General features: G+C 40.3%; 1 protein-coding gene across 6 annotated transcripts in view; it reads left to right on the top strand.

Moving 5' to 3' along the window:
• LOC128691561 (small G protein signaling modulator 2) overlaps positions 1-25122 on the top strand; it is a 652393-nt gene that overhangs the window by 293468 nt on the left and 333803 nt on the right. For 5 of the 6 annotated variants that reach the window (XM_070088840.1, XM_070088838.1, XM_070088839.1 and 2 more), the window contains exons 4-5: positions 748-910; positions 23939-24115. In XM_070088840.1, the coding sequence (XP_069944941.1) occupies positions 748-910; positions 23939-24115 (340 nt within the window). The remainder of the gene's footprint in view (positions 1-747; positions 911-23938; positions 24116-25122) is intronic. The other variant, XM_070088836.1, reaches the window with a different exon arrangement.

The raw sequence follows: 25122 nt of genomic DNA, 5'->3' as shown, positions 1-25122 counted from the left end.
CCCCTTATACCGTAGTGATCAAGTTTGTGGAGCAGGATGCCGTGATTTACCGTATTAAAAGCTTCCTTAGGACGATAAAGAGTCCAAATTAATTTTTCTCGAGTGCTGTGTATAGTAGGTCTAGCATTTTTATAATTGCGTCATTTGCTTTTATTTCTCCTGAAACCAAACTGACAGGGGTTGAGAATGCTGTGTGTTGTTATGAAAAAGAATAATCTCTTGTGTATGAGTTTCTCGAAGATTTTGGATAGTAAAGGCAAGTTTGATATTGGCCTATAGTTGTTTACATCTGTTGGGTCACCACCTTTGTATATTGGTGTAACCCTTGCTATCTTGAGCGATGTTGGGAAAGTGTTGGTTTCTAGTGATTTGTTAAAGAGTAATGTAATGGTGGGTAAAAGGACCTGAGCCGCTCGTTTGTACAATAGTGGTGGGACATGAGCTATATTTCCTAATTTATTTTTTAGTGAATTAATAATCATGGTGACTTCCTTGGGCTCGGTTGGTGCAAGACAGAGGGATGTTGGGTAGTTTCCATTCAGATAATCACCTGCTTGGGTATTGGTACCTGGAATTTTACTGGTGATATGTATGTATGTGGGCATATATGTGTGTGCTTGTGTGTATCTGCCACTTTTGGTATCCCTTTTCACCATCTTTCTACCCATTCCGACAAGAAACCTTACAACCAGAGTGAACTATTACGGGTGTGGTAAACAGTTTTTTTTTTTTTTTTGTGGTGCTCAGGCGCGGTAGAGGCGTGTCTCTCACATGGACTAAAGCGACGCACGCTGGGGCTCTTCAAGACTTCCTCTACCACTGCCCTCATACACAAGGTGGGCAAGTGCTTCCAACCCGCCGCCAACGTCTCCAAGATCGTCCAGGAGATAGAGTCTTCAGATATTGGCAGGTGAGGTTCGAGCAGCGCGATGCAAGAGAACCTGAGCTAGGATGCCACTATGGGTGGGCATCAAAGGCATGTAGGATGTAAGTTTATTTAGGTGCAGGTACACATAAGTACAATTATAATACATTGTGTAAATTACCTAGGATAACCCCCCAAAAAAGTCAGTAATTTATTTCCAGTGAGGTGGATATACGTCTTCCTACAGGGGCTGCCCTCCTCCATTTTATATTTCTGTATTATTAAGGTTACCTACGGTAAAATTAATTACATATAGGTTAACTAACATTAAAATATTTTAACCCATTTTAAAATTAATTTAAGTTCGGACATGTACACACAGATCGTTCAGAAGTAATGCCTAAACGCGCAAGAAAACGAACGATATTTATTTTATTTTTAGGGAATATATAGTGTGACGTGTATAGTGTTATTAAGACATGCTTTTGTACTATATTAGAATAAGAGCTCAGGATGTTAAAGGAGGAGGTACTTCTCAAGGAGGAAAATTATAATTTGTTTGGATGTGTGCACTAATGGTTGATGATTGTGAAGGGAAGCACGTTAGCAGCAATGAAGTGGAGGTTGTTAGAAGTAACAAATGGGAAGTGGTTTGCAGCAAAGGAATAAGCATCAAATTAAGCAAGGTAAATGAAGCAGGCTTCTAGGTGGAAAATCGCTTCTCTGTATTGCAGGACGAATGTACTACAGTGGTCAGCGAAGACGAAAGTACATTAACCCTTCTACTAATACAGGTAAGACTGTTCTAATTGCGGGCGATTTACAGACTAAATAGATGGACCGAGCGTTCTTTAATAAGGACAGGAAGGTGAGACAGTGTGTGTTTTCCTGGCTTCTAGTATTGACGTAGCAGGTTAGATAATATTACGTCAGGCAATAAAAGCAACCCGGTTATCTGTCTCGGTGCTGGTGGAAACTATATTGGGAAATGCAGGAGGTGGGAATTATTAACCAAGTACAATACAGTTATAGATTTAATTAGATCAAAGGGTGGGATCCTGACCATATGCAGCATTTTGCCTGGGAATGAGCAGTTGGGGTTGCTGCTTAGACAGATACTGCAGTGCTATTGTAGTCTTCATTGACAACTGGAATAATTTTTACGGCAAACATGATATGTATGCAAGGGATGGGGTACATCTCTGCGGTGCAGGAGTGACTGCCTTCACCAGTACAGTCAAGAGGGAAGGCCCTTGCTGAGTAGTATAAGACTTTAAACTGATGGAAGGTAGAGATATGCGTTAGTGCAGGAAACAAGAAAGGCTGCAGCATTAAGGATGGACGGAACAAAAATTATCAAAGTATCTTACGAAAGCATTCAGAAAACATAATAGCTTAAAAGCTAGTTAATGATAAAAATAAAGAAATTGTTGTAAAAAAGAAAGAGAGACAGTGGAGAGAGTCGAGGAAATAACTACTTTAGCTTCTATTGTACTAATTGTCGGAGCACAAGAAATGATATAGATGAACTAAGGCTAATTGCATCTTCGGCAAATATAGATGTTGTCTGCAATAACCGATAAGTTAATCAGTCTGAAAAAATCGGGAGATTCTTGCTGAGTGCCACATACAGGGTTATAAATTATTCCACACAGACAGAGTCAACAGGGAGAGAGGCGGAGTTGCTATGTATATCAGGGGGAAAATTTAAACTGTAGTATCAGAAATGATATAAAGGCAGAAGTGACGGAAATCGAAATTATATTTTTACAGTTTCTTGAAGAGCGTGAAAAACTAATATTAGGTGGGATTTGCAGACCTCCAAATCTAGTTAGTGATGTGGGCAAACTTCTTTGGGACGAAATTTCTAAGGCGTCTAGTTATTTTATAGGTCAGGACAAAAATTAATTATGCAAGCTCAAAGTCGCTAGTGACATGGCCCTTAAACAAATAGGTATGTTAAAACCAAATAAGTCACGAGGCCCTGAAGGACTGTTTTGAAGGACATACAAGAATGAAAGGAGGAACATAGTAAACCATTAGCTAGGCTATCTTACCACATAAGTGGCAAATGACAAATGCGGTACCTATTTGCAAATCGGGAGATAGGTCGTAAGCTTCGATGTAACAGATTTTCCAACTCATTTTTTTTTTCGATATCTTTGAAGCGGTTTAGATCACTGGAATGATACCAATGCGCTTTGCTGATAGTTCCCATAAACTTCCCGAGATGCTTTGTAAGATCTCTGGCGAGTTTATATGGAACACTATTAATGCCAGAAGTAATAAATAAACCTGACAATGAAATATAATTATTAACATAAAGCTTGAGCAGGCACAAAGAAGGTCGCAACGTGTTAATATCCCAGAAGTCAAATGTGGTTTTGATGGGAAGTTTCATTACAGATCACACTTGATTACAAGAGCAAGGTCAACAGTGTGATGCAGCAGCTCGTTGCTGCCACCCGCAGTGTGATAAGTGACTGCTGGTACTCTTGTTGATTTTGCTGTTGTAAAATATTGTTCTTTACAAATATTATCATTATTTATCAAAATTAAGCACCACTATTAGTTTACTACCTTTTTAGATTATTATTATTATTATTATTATTATTATTATTATTATTATTATTATTATTATTATTATTATTATTATTATTATAATAATAAAAAAGAAGCGCTAAACCACAAGGGCTATACAGCTACCTTTTTAGAGAAAAATAAAGGGCAAAACCCAAGCACTACCTGCTGTACAAGCTTACTTGGAGGGCTGAAGCAGCATCTATGCCTTTCTATGGGAACGTACCGCACCGTCTTCTGGCAGGGCTCTTGTTGCCACCTCCCTAGTTAAGAACGATAATAAATTTGTTGAGTTAGGCATAAGAATTAACAACTGGGCGTCTACACTGCAAACTGAATTGTTTGCAATCCTAATGGCGCTAAAGCTAACCTATGATACTGAGCTTGACTCTATCATCATTACTGATTCTATGTCATCATTGAAGGCTCTTGACTCATATAATGACTCCAACAACATGCTCATTGGAGAAGCCAGGTATAGATACTCAAAAATTAGGGACAAAGGAATTAATGTACAATTGCTATGGATCCCATCACACATTGGATTACTCCTTCATGATAAAGTTGATATGTTAGCCAAGAAGAGTACCCAGAAGGAGAATGTACAATATAACTTTGGTATAACTGTGTCTAGCATTAGGAATAATATTAGGAGAGAAGTAAATAATGAAAATGATTGTTATAGGAATGCAGTTAGAAGCCTGAGTAGATCTATAACCCACTATGATAACATGAACGTAGATAAGTATGTTTATGGAGCAACGTGCAATGTGAACAGACTGACTGATGTTGTAGTGGCCAGGCTTAGGCTTGGTTACAAGTACTTCTGGCAGTTTGGGAGACACACAGATGATGATCAAACTAAATGTAAATTATGTGATCAGGCATATGGTCACTCTCTTGAACACTATGTGCTTAATTGTCCACTTATTGAGGAATACAGAGACAGTATAATAACCTATGTGACATGTCAAGATATCTTATTAATGAAAATAAGATACCAGATATACTAAGCAAATTTCCTAAATTTGCTTGCAACAGATAAGTGAACTATAGATATGTAGATATAAATCCATATGTATTCCTGTTAACCCTTTGGGGCCTAGTTCCTAGGCCTTTTGTGTATCCATATGCTCTCGCGCTACCGTCCACAGGATGGATATGGGGTGCACAATAAACTAGCCACTTCGGTGGCAAAATCTAAATCTAAATCTACCGACCGCTAATTGACCGCGGATGACAAGAAACAGATGATTGCTGATGTTATGAATGAAAAGAAGTTGGATGTCCTGGCCCTAAGCGAAACAAAGCTGAAGTGGGTAGGAGAGTTTCAGTGGGGGGAAATAAATGGGATTAAATCTGGAGTATCTGAGAGAGTTAGAGCAAAGGAAGGGGTAGCAGTAATGTTAAATGATTAGTTATGGAAGGAGAAAAGAGAATATGAATGTGTAAATTCAAGAATTATGTGGATTAAAGTAAAGGTTGGATGCGAGAAGTGGGTCATAATAAGCGTGTATGCACCTGGAGAAGAGAGGAATGCAGAGGAGAGAGAGAGAGAGATGGGAGATGTTAAATGAATGTATAGGAGCCTTTGAACCAAGTGAGAGAGTAATTGTGGTAGGGGACCTGAATGCTAAAGTAGGAGAAACTTTTAGAGAGGGTGTGGTAGGTAAGTTTGGGTTGCCAGGTGTAAATGATAATGGGAGCCCTTTGATTGAACTTTGTATAGAAAGGGGTTTAGTTATAGGTAATACATATTTTAAGAAAAAGAGGATAAATAAGTATACAAGATATGATGTAGGGCGAAATGACAGTAGTTTGTTGGATTATGTATTGGTAGATAAAAGATTGTTGAGTAGACTTCAGGATGTACATGTTTATAGAGGGGCCACAGATATATCAGATCACTTTCTAGTTGTAGCTACACTGAGAGTAAAAGGTAGATGGGATACAAGGAGAATAGAAGCATCAGGGAAGAGAGAGGTGAAGGTTTATAAACTAAAAGAGGAGGCAGTTAGGGTAAGATATAAACAGCTATTGGAGGATAGATGGGCTAATGAGAGCATAGGCAATGGGGTCGAAGAGGTATGGGGTAGGTTTAAAAATGTAGTGTTAGAGTGTTCAGCAGAAGTTTGTGGTTACAGGAAAGTGGGTGCAGGAGGGAAGAGGAGCGATTGGTGGAATGATGATGTAAAGAGAGTAGTAAGGGAGAAAAAGTTAGCATATGAGAAGTTTTTACAAAGTAGAAGTGATGCAAGGAGGGAAGAGTATATGGAGAAAAAGAGAGAGGTTAAGAGAGTGGTGAAGCAATGTAAAAAGAGAGCAAATGAGAGAGTGGGTGAGATGTTATCAACAAATTTTGTTGAAAATAAGAAAAAGTTTTGGAGTGAGATTAACAAGTTAAGAAAGCCTAAAGAACAAATGGATTTGTCAGTTAAAAATAGGAGAGGAGAGTTATTAAATGGAGAGTTAGAGGTATTGGGAAGATGGAGGGAATATTTTGAGGAATTGTTAAATGTTGATGAAGATAGGAAGCTGTGATTTCGTGTATAGGGCAAGGAGGAATAACATCTTGTAGGAGTGAGGAAGAGCCAGTTGTGAGTGTGGGGGAAGTTCGTGAGGCAGTAGGTAAAATGAAAGGGGGTAAGGCAGCCGGGATTGATGGGATAAAGATAGAAATGTTAAAAGCAGGTGGGGATATAGTTTTGGAGTGGTTGATGCAATTATTTAATAAATGTATGGAAGAGGGTAAGGTACCTAGGGATTGGCAGAGAGCATGCATAGTTCCTTTGTATAAAGGCAAAGGGGATAAAAGAGAGTGCAAAAATTATAGGGGGATAAGTCTGTTGAGTATACCTGGTAAAGTGTATGGTAGAGTTATAATTGAAAGAATTAAGAGTAAGACGGAGAATAGGATAGCAGATGAACAAGGAGGCTTTAGGAAAGTTAGGGGGTGTGTGGACCAGGTGTTTACAGTGAAACATATAAGTGAACAGTATTTAGATAAGGCTAAAGAGGTCTTTGTGGCATTTATGGATTTGGAAAAGGCGTATGACAGGGTGGATAGGGGGGCAATGTGGCAGATGTTGCAAGTGTATGGTGTAGGAGGTAGGTTACTGAAAGCAGTGAAGAGTTTTTACGAGGATAGTGAGGCTCAAGTTAGAGTTAGTTAGTTTAATATGTTTATTATGCACCCCATACCCATCCTGTGGGCGGTAGTCAAAATATTACAGAGGTACATAATTGGTCCAGGGACTGGACTCCAAAGTTTTGATAGCTGAGCAAGTTACAGAGGTAATGAACTCACAATTTACAAAGGTAATGAACTCACAATTTACAAAGGTAATGAACTCACAATTTACAAAGGTAATGAACTCACAATTTACAAGTTAGAGTATGTAGGAAAGAGGGAAATTATTTCCCAGTAAAAGTAGGCCTTAGACAAGGATGTGTGATGTCACCGTGGTTGTTTAATATATTTATAGATGGGGATGTAAGAGAAGTAAATGCGAGGGTCTTGGCAAGAGGTGTGGAGTTAAAAGATAAAGAATCACACACAAAGTGGGAGTTGTCACAGCTGCTCTTTGCTGATGACACTGTGCTCTTGGGAGATGCTGAAGAGAAGTTGCAGAGATTGGTGGATGAATTTGGTAGGGTGTGCAAAAGAAGAAAATTAAAGGTGAATACAGGAAAGAGTAAGGTTATGAGGATAACAAAAAGATTATGTGATGAAAGATTGGATATCAGATTGGAGGGAGAGAGTATGGAGGAGGTGAACGTATTCAGATATTTGGGAGTGGACGTGTCAGCGGATGGGTCTATGAAAGATGAGGTGAATCATAGAATTGATGAGGGAAAAAGAGTGAGTGGTGCACTTAGGAGTCTGTGGAGACAAAGAACTTTGTCCTTGGAGGCAAAGAGGGGAATGTATGAGAGTATAGTTTTACCAACGCTCTTATATGGGTGTGAAGCGTGGGTGATGAATGTTGCAGCGAGGAGAAGGCTGGAGGCAGTGGAGATGTCATGTCTGAGGGCAATGTGTGGTGTGAATATAATGCAGAGAATTCGTAGTTTGGAAGTTAGGAGGAGGTGCGGGATTACCAAAACTGTTGTCCAGAGGGCTGAGGAAGGGTTGTTGAGGTGGTTCGGACATGTAGAGAGAATGGAGCGAAACAGAATGACTTCAAGAGTGTATCAGTCTGTAGTGGAAGGAAGGCGGGGTAGGGGTCGGCCTAGGAAAGGCTGGAGGGAGGGGGTAAAGGAGGTTTTGTGTGCGAGGGGCTTGGACTTCCAGCAGGCATGCGTGAGCGTGTTTGATAGGAGTGAATGGAGACAAATGGTTTTTAATACTTGACGTGCTGTTGGAGTGTGAGCAAAGTAACATTTATGAAGGGATTCAGGGAAACCGGCAGGCCGGACTTGAGTCCTGGAGATGGGAAGTACAGTGCCTGCACTCTGAAGGAGGGGTGTTAATGTTGCAGTTTAAAAACTGTAGTGTAAAGCACCCTTCTGGCAAGACAGTGATGGAGTGAATGATGGTGAAAGTTTTTCTTTTTCGGGCCACCCTGCCTTGGTGGGAATCGGCCAGTGTGATAATAATAAAACATCTTAATTCGTCCGCGTTACTTTTATAATAATAATAATAATAATGATAATAATAACTTTATTTGCTACAAGTACATGGTATACAGTCCTAGCTGACATCAACGACATACTACTATATAGCAAGCCGCTTGTTATGCAGAGCATTTCGGTAAAATTAAGTTAGTTTTGTCCCAGGATGCGACCCACACCAGCCGACTAACACCCAGGTACCCATTTTATTGGTGGGTGAACATAGACAACCGGTGTAAGAAACACGCCCAATGTTTTTACCCTCGCTGGGAACTGAACCTAGACACTCGCTGTGTGAAGCGAGGGAAATGTATGGTGCCCCGTGGCCACCAGACCACGGGGCACCATACATTTCTCTCCAAATATTCGTGTCTTTCAAGTGTGAGTTTTATGCATGTCATTTTATAAAGTGCTCTGGAAATAAAAGCAGTTAACAAAGCGCCTTAGTGTCCACTGCAATAAGGACACTGATTAAAAAACTTTGAGAACGTGGAGGGCTGGTAAAAAGGTAGCGTTGTCAGGGGATTTAGCCTAATGGCTAAGGTCGGCTAGCTGAGGATGACGTTCAGACTGCCATCAAAGTATCACCGAGGTGTGTGTTATTTTAGTGCACTGTATTAGTGAATTAATTGAAGGAAAAAACTATATCGTAGCAATGAATGTGTATGTCGTAAGTCTGAATTTGAAACGGGAGTGATATAGCGTGTGTGAAATATTGAATATTTGGGACAAACAATTATACAATGTGGCAGCCAAGTAAAAGGTCAGGCTACCTGGTGCCGGAGGTACGATCAAGCTTACCTTATCAACGAGCTATATTATGGTGAAAGTCTAGTGCTTAGTAAAATTGGAAGGAGTAGGAGAGTTCACGAAAAATGAAAAGGAAGTTTGCGAAGTGGTAAACGAATGATTTAATGAGGTCTTCTCAGCGGAAACGGGCTGTGCCAAAAAGCCTAGGTGAAAGGGGATACAGACAGGTATTTGATACCATACACACAATAGGGGAGGAAGTTAAGAAACTTTTGATAGGCATACATCAAAGGCATTGGGATATGACAAGGTGTCCTTTTGGGTTCTACAAGAGGGAACAGAAGTGTTCGAAACCACTAGGAAAAATCGGCAGGTCAGTGAACACGGGACAGTTGCCAGACATCTTGAAGATAACAAATGTAGTCCCTATATTTAAGGAGATAGGCAGGAAACATTGAACTGCAGACCAGTTTCACTGACATACCATGCAAATAAATGAGATAATCAGAAGAGTGGTAAAGCACTGCACTTGGAGAGCAGTAGTTTCAAAGAATCAGCATGGGTTCAAATTTAGCAAATCTTGTCTTACCAACCTTCTGGAATTCTGTGACAAAGTACCAGAACACAGAAGTGAGACAGGGGATAGAGAGATAGGTGGATTGTATGTTCTTAGACTGGAAGTTGTTTGGTACGGTACCCAGCAAGAGACTAGAGCAAAAACGTGAGGTGCAGGCAGGAATAAACTGGAACGTTTTCCTGTGGATCAAGGGAAATGGAGCAAAGAGCAGTTGTCTGTGAAAAGATGTCAGCATGGGGACGAGTAACAAGCGTGCTTCCGTAAGGATTTGTATTAGCTCCAGTACTGATTCCAGTTTATGTGAATGACATACCAGACGGAACTGAGGCAGATGTATCCCTGTTTGCTGATGGTGTAAAGCTAATGATGATAAAAACAAATGAAGACAGGAAAGGCGACAGAGGGACGTGAGCAAACTACAAGGTTGGTCTGATAAATGGTTGCTGGAATTCAGCTCTAGCAAATTCAAGGTTATGAAAATTAGGGAAGGGGCCAGAAAACAGGATGTAGAGTATAGACTCGTGGGACAAAGGTTACTTAGCCATACAGATTGCGAAAAGGATTTGGGGGTTATGGACAGCAGTGCCTAAGCGTACGTAACAAAGCAAACAGATTACTGGGATTTATATCTAGAAGTGTAAGCAACAGAAGTCCAGCGGTTATTTTACAACTTTATACATCATTAGTAAGGCTTCACCTAGATTACGCAGCTCAGTTCTGGTCTCCATATTACAGAATGGATATAAATTCGGTAGAAAATATCCAGCGTAGAATGACCAAATTAATACATAGCATTAGAAATCTTCCGTACGAAGAACGATTGAAGACTCTTAAACTACATTCACTTGTAAGACGAAGAATGAGGGAAGACATGATCGAAGTGAATAAGCGGAAGATGGGTATTAATAAAACGGATATAAATAAGGTTTAGAGGATATCACTTCAAGAAAGAACCCGCAATAATGGATTTGTTGAGAAATGGGATTACCAGCTAAGTTTAAATATAGGGAAACTTAACTTAGAAAGACAGCTCATCGCCTGCACAGCCGCCCCTGCAGACGAGGTCTTGAGATGCTGTCGAAGGCACTCCTCAACGGGCTGAAATGAGTTATAATTTGTAAACAATAAATTACCCCTAGGGGGTGTTATGTCAGCATATTTCATTCACTGATGGCTGACAAACTTACTTGTGTGGACTCAAAAGTCCACACCTAACTGCCGACTATAGGTTGATTGCAAACTCCTTGCGACTCAAGAACTGCACAGTCCCCCGTACTACAAGAAATTCGTAACCTACCTTGCTCTTGTAGCGTGAACTATGGTGTTTTTCACACCTTCGACAGGTATCGGTGACTTGATAGAAGCTGAAGTGTCCTTGGATGTCCACGTCTTCCATAGTCTAGGAATACGCACACTGGTACACTATGTTCCGCAAGATTTGTCTTTATTGTTCACAATCTTATCACTAAAGAAGCTGATCACACTTCTCTTAAGTGTTTATTGTGTTTTGTGAGATACTTTGTTCACACTAATGCACAGATCGCTCTTTGTTGGTTATCCTGGCATCAGTGTCACTCTCAGTTGAGTCAAAAGTAATCTGAAGACGCCACAACGCCCCACGCCGTCACTGCCCCCAGCACAAAGGAAAAGCTGACCTAGTACTTTTGCTTCCTTGCCACTTCCTCCATGAGGCAAAGCAGAATGTTTAAATCTTGCTGTCTTAAGCATAGACAACAATGTCCACTATCTTTACTATGGTAATAAAGTGGGAGCAGAATTTTCCTTAATTGTCCTGCTAAGGTAAGAGATGTACTGTCTCTTATTAAAATACACTCTGCAACACTGGACTGCAAGGAGCAGTGGTCGCTTGACCACGTCGCATACTCATACTGCATCTGCGATCAATTACTCGCTGTAGCAGTAAACAAGATATTTGCCCCTTCTGAGAGGGCTGGGCCCCTTAGGGCTGAAAGGGGCTGAAGGGGCTGAAGGGGGCTGAGTACCCCCCTCCTGGAGAAAATTTCTCCACAGGATTCAAATTAGATAAGTTTAGATTTCGAAAGGATATAGGAAAGTATTGGTTTGGAAATAGGGTAGTTGATGAGTGGAACAGTCTGCCTAGTAGGGTCATTGAAGCTAAAACGTTGGGTAGTTTCAAATTTAGGTTAGATAAATACATGAATGAGAGGGGTTGGATTTGAGTGAGACTTGCATAATGAGTAAAGAGAATCATCAAAACTTGTTTCTTGGGTAGCATTGAAAATTGGGTTGGGGAAATATTTTGTTAGTGGGAAGGATTGTAAAGGACCTGCCTAGTATGGGCCAACAGGCCTGCTTCAGTGTTCCTCCTTCCTTATGTTCTTACTTCACTCGAGAGAAAGACCTACCAGTGATCATAATGCCTAGCATATCATAAAGGCTCACGTAAACCGAATAACCTGTGCAACCAATGCTCGTCTGTCAAATCTAAGAGCAGCCTTCAGGAATCTCAACAGAGTCATTCCGGGCCCTTTATACACATATGTTGGGCCTATCTTTGAGTACACAGCACCGGCATGGAGCCCACACCTGCAAAATCATGTTAGTAGCTAAAGAAAGTGCAGATGTATGCAACGAGACTAGCTGTATAACTAAGGGACATGAGCTACGAGGAAAGGCTAACAAAACTGAAAATAACAGTACTAGAGGACAGAAGAACTAGGGAAAACATGATAACAACATACAGAAGAACTGTTGTTAGGTAAGACATATGCAACAGTTAGATATCTTTATTTCGAAACGTTTCGCTTTCACAGTAGGCTTCTTCAGTCGAGTACAGAAAAGTTGATAGAAGCAGAAGAGACTTGAAGAAGTACAGAAAAGTTGATAGAAGCAGAAGAGACTTGAAGACGATGTAATCAGTCCATCACCCTTGAAGTTTTGAGGTGGTCAGTCCCTCAGTCTGGAGAAGAGTATTGTTCCATAGTCTGAAACAATATGGAGTTGAAGTACGAACGAACGAACGATAGTACAGGTAAGATCCCAAATGGGATGAGCGGGGAAGACGGGACAGACGAATAGCGCTGGAGAGGAGTGTTCTTAGTCGTAGAAATAGAGTCAGGGCTTAACCCAGCAGCGAAGGCGATCGTGGGACAGATACTGAGAAGAGAAATTCTGGCTCTTCTATTGGGACTCCGGTGGGGTGATTGGGGAGGACGGGACAGACAAAGATTAGCGCTAGAGAGGAGTGTAGAATTGAGCCATGTCTTAACCCTAAAGCTAAGGCGAAAGTGGGTCAGAGAATGGTACCTGTCAGAGAATACAAGGTTATTTATAAATAGGGTTAGGAGCAGGATCATACAAGGAGTAGAAAAGGTTGTGTTGGTTTGTGGGTCTGCGAACGTCTTAAGATAAGATAAGATTTCGTTCGGATTTTTAACCCCGGAGGGTTAGCCACCCAGGATAACCCAAGAAAGTCAGTGCGTCATCGAGGACTGTCTAACTTATTTCCATTGGGGTCCTTAATCTTGTCCCCCAGGATGCGACCCACACCAGTCGACTAACACCCAGGTACCTATTTGCTGCTAGGTGAACAGGACAACAGGTGTAAGGAAACGTGTCGAAATGTTTCCACCCGCCGGGAATCGAACCCGGGCCCTCCGTGTGTGAAGCGGGAGCTTTAGCCACCAGGCCACCGGGCCTGGAGAGAGGTCCAGTAGTCGTGTCGTGTCTCAAGTTTGTCTATCTGTCTGTCACTGAGCGTCTTCCAGTACAGATTCAGCGCAGGGATGTCTAATTGGGCATGGAGAGACTCGCTTGTGGCGAAGTTTTCCCATCTGACATCAAGCACCCAGCGTAGCGCCTTGTTCTGGACACGCTGCAGTTTAAGTAAGTTCGTTTTAGCTTCAAGAGAGAGGGATAGAGGAGAGTAAGTTATCAGAGGACGTATTAGGGATTTGTAGAGGTGTAGTTTGGTGCGTTGGGAGGCATGTTTCAACTTGTAGAGGCCCGCAAGGGCCTTACTAGCTATTGCATGTCTTGAGCGAATGTGTCCGTGTAAGCGAAGAAGGTAGTCAAGATTAACGCCAAGGGCAGTGACATTGTATGATGGGGATGTAAGTGCGGGTGTCAGCTGTTCTGAGCTCGACAGGTAATGGAGGATCACGTTTCCTGTAGTTAAAATATGTAATGTGATGAATGGTTTGAAAAACCGACAAGTTGAAGATTGAGACACTTATGCAGCATATGGGAATCTTTATTCCTGAATAAAGATTCCCATATGCTGCATAAGTGTCTCAATCTTAAAATATGTAATGCTGGATTTAGCTGCATTGGTTTTGATCCTCCATTTTTGTTCCCAGATGGCTATCCTGTCGACCTCATTTTGTTTTGTGTGTGAGTGTATCTATATTGGCATGAGTGATAAGTTGTGTAATGTCGTCTGCATAGGCTAGTGTGATTGAGTTTTGGTATACAGGTGTTGGAATGTCATTAGTGTATAAAATGTAGAGGGTAGGGGAGAGGACAGATCCCTGGGGTACTCCAGCATTTAGTGTGAAGTAGTTAGAGTAACAGCCTTGGAATTTGATACTCATGGTACGGTCCCCTCAAGGAAGGTTCCTTGATGTTGGTGAGGGGCTCTTGATTTAGGGAATTGGATCTGTGCTCCAGTTCCCCGAATTAAGCCTGAATGCCTTCCACATCCCCCCCAGGCACTGTATAATCCTCCGGGTTTAGCGCTTCCCCCTTGATTTTAATAATAATAATAATAATAATAATAATAATAATAATAATAATAATCATGGTACGGCCGTCTAGGAAGTTGCAGAGGAGTTTACGAGTAGTGAGAGGCAGGTTAAAGTTAGTGCAGAGTTGTACTTGAGCCATTGGTGCCAGACAGTGTCAAAAGCTTTTTCAACGTCTTTTGCAACCAGGGCTGTTCTGTTTCTTTGTTTTGTGTTTATGTGGATGTAGTTGAGAATGATGTTAATGGCTCTGATGTGGGCTCTGGTGGCTAACGCTCTCGCTTCACACGGCGAGGGCCTGGGTTCGATTCCCAGCCAGAGTAGAAACATTGGACGTGTTTCTTTCTACCTGTTGTCTATGTTCCCCATCAGTAAAATGGGTACCTGGGTGTTAGTGGACTGGTGTGGGTCGCATCCTGGGACACTGACCTAATTTGCCCGAAATGCGGAGCATAACAAGGGACTTTCTATATAGTAGTATGTCATTGTTATCAGCTAGGACTGTATACCTTGTGCATGTACTTGTAGTAAATATTATTATTATTATTATTATTATTATTATTATTATTATTATTATTATTATTATTATTATTATTATTATTATTATTATTATTATTATCCTGTGTGGATGTGTGTGTTCTGAAGCCAAACTGGCTATCAGAAAGTAGAGAGTTGTGTTCCAGGTATCTGGGAAGGCGATGGTTGATGAGTTTTTCAAAGAGTTTTCCTAAAGTTTCGAGGAGGCTGATAGGGCGATAGTTTCTATGATCAGAGTGGTCTTTTTTGGGTTAGGAAGGAGGATAGCAGTAGCAGCTTTGAAGAGGGAAGGGAAGTATCCAGAGGCAAGGAAGGCATTGAGGAGGTTTGTGTAGGCAGTAACGATAGAGTCAGGAAGGTGTTTTAGGATAATATGGTTTAGGCCAGAGGCACCAGGAGCCTTGGGAGGAAGGTGTCTGAGGAGAGTTTTAATGTCTGTGTTGGTGAAAGGAGTGTCGAGTTCTTGGGAGGAGGTAAGAGAGTCTAGATGTACGTGGCTATCTGGTGTTGTTTCTTGTGTGTGTGCAGTGTTCCAGTGTTCTATGTTCTGAATGTGTTGAATAACGTTAGGGTGAGGTGGGTGAGGGTGGAAGATGTTCTCCCAGATGTGTTTGAAGATGTTGAGTTGAAGTGACAGGATGGAGCCTTATATACCGCCAGGAGGTGAGATGTAGGCCACTAGTAGAGGTAAGAATGTAGTCGTTGAGAGGTCAGGTCTCTCTCAGATCCAGCCATTCTCACTAGTAGAAGTTGTCCAAGTAGATTTCAGGTCTGTACCAAGATACCCTTGTGTTCCAGTGTCTGACAAAGTGGAACAATACTCTTCTCCAGACTGAGGGACTGACCACCTAAAAACTTTAAGGGTGATGGACTGATTACATCGTCTTCAAGTATCTTCTGCTTCTATCAACTTTTCTGGACTCGGTATTTTATACCATTTTAATGTTCATACAGAAGAACTACGGAGAAACATAACAACATGAAGAACTAGGGGAAACATAACACACGAGAACTAGGGAAAACGTGATAACATACAGAACTAGGGGAAAATGATAACATACAGAAGAACTAGGGGAAACATGATAAAAACATACAGAAGAACTAGAGGAAACGTGATAACATACAAAATACTCAGAGGAATTGATAAAATAAACATGGATAGGCTGTTTGAGAGGCAGGGGACAATTAATTGGGAGGGGGGGGGCACAACTGGAAGTTAACTCGACCCCCCTGCATCCACATATAGGTACTAGCCTCAATAACACAACTAGGTAGACTGTTCTACTCATCAGCTACCCTATTTCCGAACCAATAGTTTCCTATATCCTTTCTAAATCTAAACTTGTCTAATTTAAATCCATTATTGCGGGTTCTCTCTTGGAGAGATATCCTCAAGACCTTATTTACATTCCCTTTATTAATACCCATCTTCCACTTATACACTTCGATCATGTCTCCCCTCATTCTTCGTCTAACAAGTGAATGTAATTTTAAGGGTCTTCAGTCATTCTTCATAAGGAAGATTTCTAATGCTATGTATTAATTTAGTCATTCTTCGCTGAATGTTTTCTAACGAATTTATGTCCATTCTGTAATATGGAGACCAGAACTGAGCTGCATAATCTAGGTGAGATAAGATAAGATAAGATAAGATTTCGTTCGGCCTTACAAATGATGTATAAAGCTGTAATATAACCGCTGAACTTCTGTTGCTTACACTTCTTGATATAAATCCCAGTAATCTGTTTGCCTTATTATGCTTAGGCATTGCTGTCTTGGTTTAAGGTTGCTGCTTATCATAACCCTCAAGTCCTTTTTGCAATCTGTATGGCTAAGTTCTACATTATTTAACTTATAAGTGCTAGGATTGTGGACACTCCCGAGCTTCAGAACCTTGCATTTATCAACACTGAACTGCATCTGCCACTTTTCTGACCAGTTATTGAGTTTGTCTAAATCCTCCTGAAGTTCCCTGATATCTATGTTTGAATCAATTATCCTACCTATCTTTGTGTCATCGGCGAATTTGCTCATTTCACTAGTAATTCCCTCATCAAGAACATAACATAAGAATGGAGGAACACTGCAGAAGGCCTACTGGCCCATACAACAATGAGCCCAGGACTGATCCCTGTGGAACACCACTTGTTACAAATCCCCACTCGGATTTACCCCATTTAAATTCCAATATTAACCTTGACCTAAAATGCTTTCTTGATAGTTGTGACAGGACCCACAAGCATAACACCAGACACAAACATCTCTACGACATTCCCCGTGTCCGACTAAACCTTTACAAAAATTCAATGTATGTCAAAGGCCCTAAAATGGAACACCCTACCTGAAAACTCTAGAACTGCAGACACATTCATCACCTTCAAAACTACCTTTAGAAAACATCTTATCTCCCTGATACACCTGGAGTTTACCTGGAGAGAGTTCCGGGGGTCAACGCCCCCGCGGCCCGGTCTGTGACCAGGCCTCTTGGTGGATCAGAGCCTGATCAACCAGGCTGTTACTGCTGGCTGCACGCAAACCAACGTACGAGCCACAGCCCGGCTGGTCAGGAACCGACTTTAGGTGCTTGTCCAGTGCCAGCTTGAAGACTGCCAGGGGTCTGCTGGTAATCCCCCTTATGTATGCTGGGAGGCAGTTGAACAGTCTCGGGCCCCTGACACTTACCCGTCAACTAACTACATAAAAACCACCTGGTGGTTCACACTTACACTCACTCACCCATATGACTATAAGCACAGAAATACGTATCTTAATCTTAAAATACAATGATTCCTAACTAGTCACAAGCTTGCCTGTGATACTCCAATATAGAAACTATGTATTGTGCCAAAACAAAAGCATTCACATTGCTAAACTCACTAACTAGTATTTAGTCACTTAGTATTCAGTCAACCTACTCCACAATTTGTAATAATTTAGGGTTAAGATTAATCTAAGTTTGCCCGAAGTGCCTAGCCATGCTAGGTGTTCTAGTGGCCCCCTCTGTAATTAGTATTTTATTACATGTAAACCACACAGTAACCAAAATCTGTAAACCCCGCATTGTAATCCTTATAGAGAATAAACTTTGATTTGATTTGATTTGATTTGATTTGATTTGATTTATGGACACATGCTGCTTCCTGTCTGTGAGCCATGACTCGATCCATGAGAGCACTTTTCCCCAAATGCCATGAGCTGCCACTTTCTTTAACAGTCTCTGGTGGTGTGGTACTCTTTCAAAAGCCTTACTAAAATCTAAGTAAATAATATCAAGTTCTTTATCGTGATTAACAGCCTCGAAAGCTTTACTGAAGAAAGTTAATAAATTAGTTAGACAAGATCGGCCTCTCGTGAATACATGCTGAGTATCATTAATCAGATTATGCTTATCCAGATGGCTTCTTATAATCTCAGCTATAATTGACTCTAGTAATTTGCCTACAATTGAGGTCAGGCTTATTGGGTGGTAATTTGATGGTAATGACTTGTCCCCTGCTTTAAAAATAGGAATTACATTAGCCATCTTCCACATATCATGCTGTATAGTCCTTGTGGCTTAGCACTTCTTTTTGATTATAATAATAATTCCACATATCAGACACTACACCTGTTTGAAGAAATAAATTAAAAATATTAGTTAATGGTTCACAGAGTTCCATTTTACATTTCTTAAGAACCCTTGAAAAAAGCTCTGGTGGCCTGGTGGTTAATGCTCTCGCTTCACACGGCGAGGGTCTGGGTTCGATTCCCAGCCAGAGTAGAAACATTGGACGTGTTTCTTTCAACCTGTTGTCTATGTTCCCCATCAGTAAAATGGGTACCTGGGTGTTAGTCGACTGGTGTGGGTCGCATCCTGGGACACTGACCTAAGGAGGCCTGGTCACAGACCGGGCCGCGGGGGCGTTGACCCCCGGAACTCTCTCCAGATAAACTCCAGGTCCCGGCGACTTATTTTGCTTCAGTCGGTCTATTTGTTTCATAACCATTTCACTAGTGACTGTGATGTTACATAATTTATCTTCTTCAGGCCCACTATAAAAATTAATTACTGGGATATTAGTGTCTTCCTGTGTAAAAACCGAGAGAAAATAATTATTTAAAATCGAACACATTTCATTCTGCGCAAGAAAAGTATAAAATATCGACAATATGAAAGTTAAGACATGTGCAACATCTGGATATATTTATTGTAGACGTTCAGAGGACATCTACAAGACCTTCTTCACGGCTACTACAACTAACCCATCCCTTTGGGTAGGACCTACTTCCACTGGGGAATCCCGCCTACCAGTGACTATGCCCTTGTCTGCTACACGTCCCTATCCACTGACGCCTATATAACTGCCAGTCTCCTTGCCTTTGGTCCAGATTCTCCACCACCACGATGCTGTGAACACTAACTCCAAGACTGAGGAACTGATTACCTCATCTTTTGTATATAGTTCTTCTGTCTTCTAATTATGTCCTAGAATCTGTATTGATAAAGCCACTGGATGGCGAAACGTCTGCAATAAAGATATCCAGATGTTGCACATATGTCTTAACTTTCACATTTCGTTCTCTTTGTCAGTAAGATGCCCATAGTTATTTTTAAGGGGACCTATCTTATCTCTAACTTTTGTTCTATAAACCTGGGAAAACTTTTTGGGTTAGTTTTCGAATCCCTGGCAACTTTAATTTCATTGTCCCGTTTAGCTTTTCTTATTCCCTTTTTAACGTCCTTCTTAATGTCAATATACTGATTCATAAGATGACCCTCACCTCTTTTGATAAGCCTATAAATTTTTTTCTTCTGCCCTAAAAGATATTTGAGCCTATTATTCATCCATTTTGGATCATTTCTATTTCATCTGATTTCTTTATATGGGATAAATGTTCTTTGGGAAGCATGTATAGTGTTCAGAAAACTGTCATATTGATAGCTCTCTTAGTTACCCCAGCCAACAGATGATAATTGTTCTTTAAGCCCATTGTAATCTGCTAAGCGAAAATCTGGGACTGAGTTATCCCTACTATCATACAGTACTTCCATTCAATGCTACATGTAATTGATTTGTGGTCACTAGCACCAAGTTCCTCTGAAATTTCTAAATTATTAACAAGGGATTCCTTGTTTGCGAGAACTAAGTCAAGCAGGTTATTTCCCCTTGTAGATTCTGTCACAAACTGGGATATTGCTGACAAAATATTAGATAAGCATGTAGAAGTACAGTGGAACCTCGGCTTATGAATGCCCCACCATGTGAATTTTTCAGGATACGAACAGTCACTCGATTGATTTTTTGCTTCTGAATACGAACGAAATTTCAGGATGCGAACTTCCCCCTCAAGGGAGGTTCCTTGGCGAGGGGATCTTGATCAAGAGAATTGGATCTGTTCTCCACTTCCTTAAATTAATAATAATAATATACATAATAATAATTATTATTATTACATACATACTACTACTAATAATAATACACTACATCAGGCCTGTTGGCCCATACTAGGCAGGTCCTTCACAATCCATCCCCCTAACAATATTTGCCCAACTCAATTTTCAATGCTACCCAAGCAATAAGCTTTGATAATTTGATAATTCATGGGCAGGTCCCTCTCACGTCCAACCCCTCTCACTCGTGTATTTATCCAACACAAATTTGAAACTACCCAAGGTGTTAGCCTCAGTAACCATACTAGGGAGATAGTTCCACTCATCAAATTCAAATTCAAATTCAAATTCAAAGTTTATTCTCTATAAAGATTACAATGTTGAATTTACAGAATTTGGTTGTTGTGTGGTTTACATGTAGTTAAATAATGATTACAGAGTGTACCACTAGAACAAGATAAGAACATAAGAAAGGAGGAACAATGCAGCAGGTCTGTTGGCCCATACTTGGCAGGTTTATTTATTTATTAATTTGAACATGATACAGGGAAGCACAAAGGAATACAGTTATTAAAGTGCAACATGCCAAAGCCCCTTGTATGCAAAGCATTATGGGCAGGCTTAAAATTAACTTAAGATTAACTAAGCAATGATATATTCAGTGGTAAAAACATTATTGTAAACAGATAACAATTTAGCACAAATGAGTATTACAAAGACAGGTCATATGGTCATTTACTGTGTTGCTGTGCATTCAATAGAATGGAGTATTATGTTAGGTAATGTAATTAAAAAAATAACAAAGTTTGATTGGGTCACAGGTTAGACATTAGATACAATAACGAGATACAATTTATGTGATACAATTATTCAGTATTTATTTAGTTGTGGGTGAATAAGTAATTTTTGAGAAGAGACTCGAATTTATAAACAGACAGTGTTTCTTTTATAGTTACAGGTAGTGAATTCCAGATTTTAGGGCCTTTTATGTGTATTGAGTTTTTGCATAGCGTGAGGTGGACACGAGGAACATCAAAGAGTGATCTGTGCCTTGTGTTACGGTCATGCATTCTGTTGAGGTTGGTAAGGAGACATTTGAGGGGAGGGTTTATATCAGAGTTAAGTGTTCTATGTATGTAGTAGGTGCAGTAATAAGTATGGATGTTTTGTATGGTGAGTAGGTTTAGAGTTTTGAATATTGGTGGAGTGTGCTGCCTGTAGTGGGGATTTGTTATTCTGACTGCAGACTTTTGTTGGGTAATTAATGATCTGAGATGGTTTATTGTTGTTGATCCCCATGCACAAATTCCATAGGTGAGATAGGGGTAAATAAGTGAGTGATATAGGGCCAGGAGGGCTGACTGTGGAACATAGTACCGTATTTTCGATAGTATGGCTACGGTCTTGGAAATTTTTTGGAAATTTGTTGTATATGTGTTTGAAATTTGAGTCTATTATCAAGGTGGATTCCTAAGAATTTTCCCTCTTATGAGTTTTGTGATAGGTGATCCATTAATCATTATGTTAAGAGGGACGTCTATAGCTCTGTTACCAAACTGAATGAAGTAGGTTTTGTCAATGTTTAGAGTAAGTTTGTTAGTCCTCATCCAGGTAGATATTTTCTGTAATTCGGTATTTACAGTATTGGCTAGCATGACTGGGCTCAGGTGAGAGAAGACGTATTTAGTGTCATCTGCAAATAGTGTGGGTTTGAGTAGTTGCGATGCATTTGGTAGGTCATTTATGTATATGAGAAAGAGAAGAGGGCCTAGGACACTTCCCTGTGGGACACCAACTGTAATTGGCTGTGCAGAAGAGTTTGCCCCGTTTGTGTACACATATTAGCTTCTGTTGCTGAGGTAAGACTTGACGTAGTTGAGGGAGTGCCCTCTTATACCATAGTGCGACAATTTTTTATGGAGCAAGTCGTGGTCAACTGTATCAAAAGCTTTACGTAAGTCAATGAAGATCCCCAGTGGGACTTCTTTTTTCTCTATTGCAGTGTATATGTGTTCTAGCATGTGTATAATAGCATCGTTAGTATTTTTGTTACACTTGAACCCAAATTGACGGGGGTTGAGTATGTTGTGGGAGTTGAGGTAGGAATAGATTTGCTTATGAATTAATTTTTTGAAGATTTTAGAGAGAGGGTGTAAGTTGGATATTGGCCTATAGTTATTAAAGTCTGTTTGGTCTCCTCCTTTATGGATCGGGGTGACCCTTGCTATTTTGAGAACTGTAGGGAAGGTAGAGGATTCTATGGATTTGTTAAAGAGTGTTGCAATGATTGGTGATAGCACTTGTGACACTTTTTTGTATATAAAGGGTGGTAAGGTATTTAAATCTCCTGTCTTGTTTTTTAGTGTGTTGATAATAAGGGAGACTTCAGTAGGGTTAGTCGGAGCTAGGAACAGTGTGTTCGGGTAGTTGCCAGTGAGGTAGTCATTGGGTGGGGTATCTGAGCTTGGGATTTTATTGGCAAGGTTTTTTCCTATAGTGGAGAAGAAATTATTGAGTTTGTTTGCTGTTTCAGTTGGTGGGAGTTGGGGTTCGTCTGGTTTTGTTAATTCAATTACGCTATTTCGTGATATCTTTTTTGTTCCTAGAATTTCTGATAGGGTTTTCCAGGTCTTTTTTATGTCACCTCGTAAGTTGGATAATCTGTTCTCATAATACAATTTTTTTAGCCCTTCTTATCAGGCTGGTTAGGATTGACGAGTAACGTTTTGTTTGGTATCTGGTTATATGACCCATTCTGTACTTTTTTTGTATAGGTGCTTTGTATTTATGGATTTGAGGATGCTGGGTGTTAGCCAGGGACTGTTCAGTCTCTTAGCTGTCATATGTTTAGTTTTTTTTGGCAGTGCTTATTATAGAGATATTGGGTCTTTTTTAGAAAATTATTAATACATTCGTCAGTATCTGTATAGATTTCTAGCTCAGTGTGCCAGTCAATGTTTGTCACTGCTGCTGTGAAGTTATTGATGGGTGCCTCATTGTGAAGTCTGAAAGTGACTTTAGTAGTAGGTTCTTCACAAATCCAGCCCACTAACAGAATAAATGCTACCCAAGCAATAAGCTTTAATAATCCTGTGATAAATGGTTTAATAATCCTATTAATAATCATATTTAATCATGTGCAAGTCCCACTCATGTATTTATCCAACCTAAATTTGAAACTACCCAAGGTTTTAGCTTCAATAGAACCTTGGGTAGCTTTAAAAAGAGACTGGACAAATATATGAGTGGGAGGGGATGGGTATGATTGGTGTCATGGGTACATAATAACATTAGAATGGTGGAACACTGCAGTAGGTCTGTTGGCCTATAATAGGCAGGTCCTTCACTAATCCAAACCACAAACAGAATAAATGTACCCAAGCAATAAGCATTGAGAATTCTATTTACTCATTTGGACTGTGTGGTAATGGAGATACAGGAAGCTGACATCGAAGAAATGCTGAACACTGACAATGATGCACCTGTTGTGCATTCTTTGAGTGATGATGAAATTAGATGAACTGTGATATATAAATAAACTGTGGAGTTGATATTAGCATCATATTGAAGTATTTTGCGTGCCTCCTAAAAGCAGGAATTCCGCTGGAACGGATTAATGCCATTTCAATTAATTTAAATGAGGAAAATTGGCTCAGCATACGAACAAATCGGGATATGAACGAGGTCATGGAACGGATTAAATTCGTAAGCTGAGGTTCCACTATAATTCCTAATATGTAATGAAAACAAAATTTATACAATTAGGATCACTTTCATTTATATTCCATTGGGGCATAACCTAATATTTGTTTTATTGAATTCACTAAATCATCTACATATTAATTGTCACTACGAAAGCTGTATGTACAAATAGGAACAGGTGAGCTTAAGTGAGGCTTCATTTTGCCCATCTTTGGCAGACGCAGCAGTGGCAGTGGAGACTCCAGTTCACGTCTGGGCAAGCCTCCACTGGTGAAGAAGAACTCTGGCTCTGGTACCAGTGGCTGTAGCAGCCCCCCCAGGTATCTGTGGATCCGTGTTGCGCTCTTCGAGAAGGTACTGGCCAAGATCATCGACTACCTAGTGCAGAACAGCAAGTGAGAATGGGAAGGTCTCTTCTGTGTTGTAAGGTGTTTGTGTGTGTGACGTGCGGTGATAGAGGTGGTGGTGGTGCGGGTTGATGGTAAATGTGGTTAAAGTAATGGTGGGTAATGCTTGATAGATCATAGTGGTTATGTTGTAGTAGTATCGTGCTAATAACCACCCCAACGTGATTACTGCTACTACCATCAACCATCACTAAAATCACAACCATCATAATCATCACTACTGTTACCATCATCACTGCCATCACTATCACTACTATTACCATTACTACAGTCAGCATCATTACCATCACTGCCATCACCATAGTGCAATCTCTACTCCAACGACCATCACTGTCACAGCGATTAACATCTTATCGTCATTACATCACAATGAATACCACTCATTATTATTATTATGACCATCATTGATGTGACTATCACCACCACCACCATCTACATCATAATAACATAAATAACATTTCCCACACAAATTATAAAAGAGCAGACATTTTGCATAAATGTATGTATATTCTGAATGAAACAGAGTTCTGAGTAACACCCGACCCTAGTACTTAATAGAGGATAAATATGACTTGTGAAACACTTTGGTATCTTTATTTCCGAAACATTTTGCCTGCACAGGTGGATTCTTCAGTCTTTTATTCGTTAGGTACGTGATACAACTTATATAGATCAAGCTGACATCACTGACATACTATATAGAAAGCCCCTGGTTATTCGGAGCATTTTGGGTAACTTAGGTTAATTTTGTCCCCAGGATGCGACCCACACCAGTCAACTAACACCCAGGTACCTACTTACTGCTAGATCTGAGGTTGGCAAACTTTTTTGGGTATTACCCCAAAACAAGTTTATGTACAATGAAATACCCATTAGAAAGTCCACAGAATCCAGAAAACACACGGAGCATTCAAATTCAAAATAGTTTATTGAATTCATTTGTAGGGAGAATAAAGTCATACAAACAGAAAAGTATGTATAATGTGCATAAAGCA

The sequence above is a fragment of the Cherax quadricarinatus genome, chromosome 26 (assembly GCF_038502225.1).
Source record: "Cherax quadricarinatus isolate ZL_2023a chromosome 26, ASM3850222v1, whole genome shotgun sequence".
Classification (NCBI taxonomy): domain Eukaryota; kingdom Metazoa; phylum Arthropoda; class Malacostraca; order Decapoda; family Parastacidae; genus Cherax; species Cherax quadricarinatus.
The sequence above is the reverse complement of the archived record's forward strand: the minus strand, read 5'-3'. Positions and strand labels throughout refer to the sequence as shown.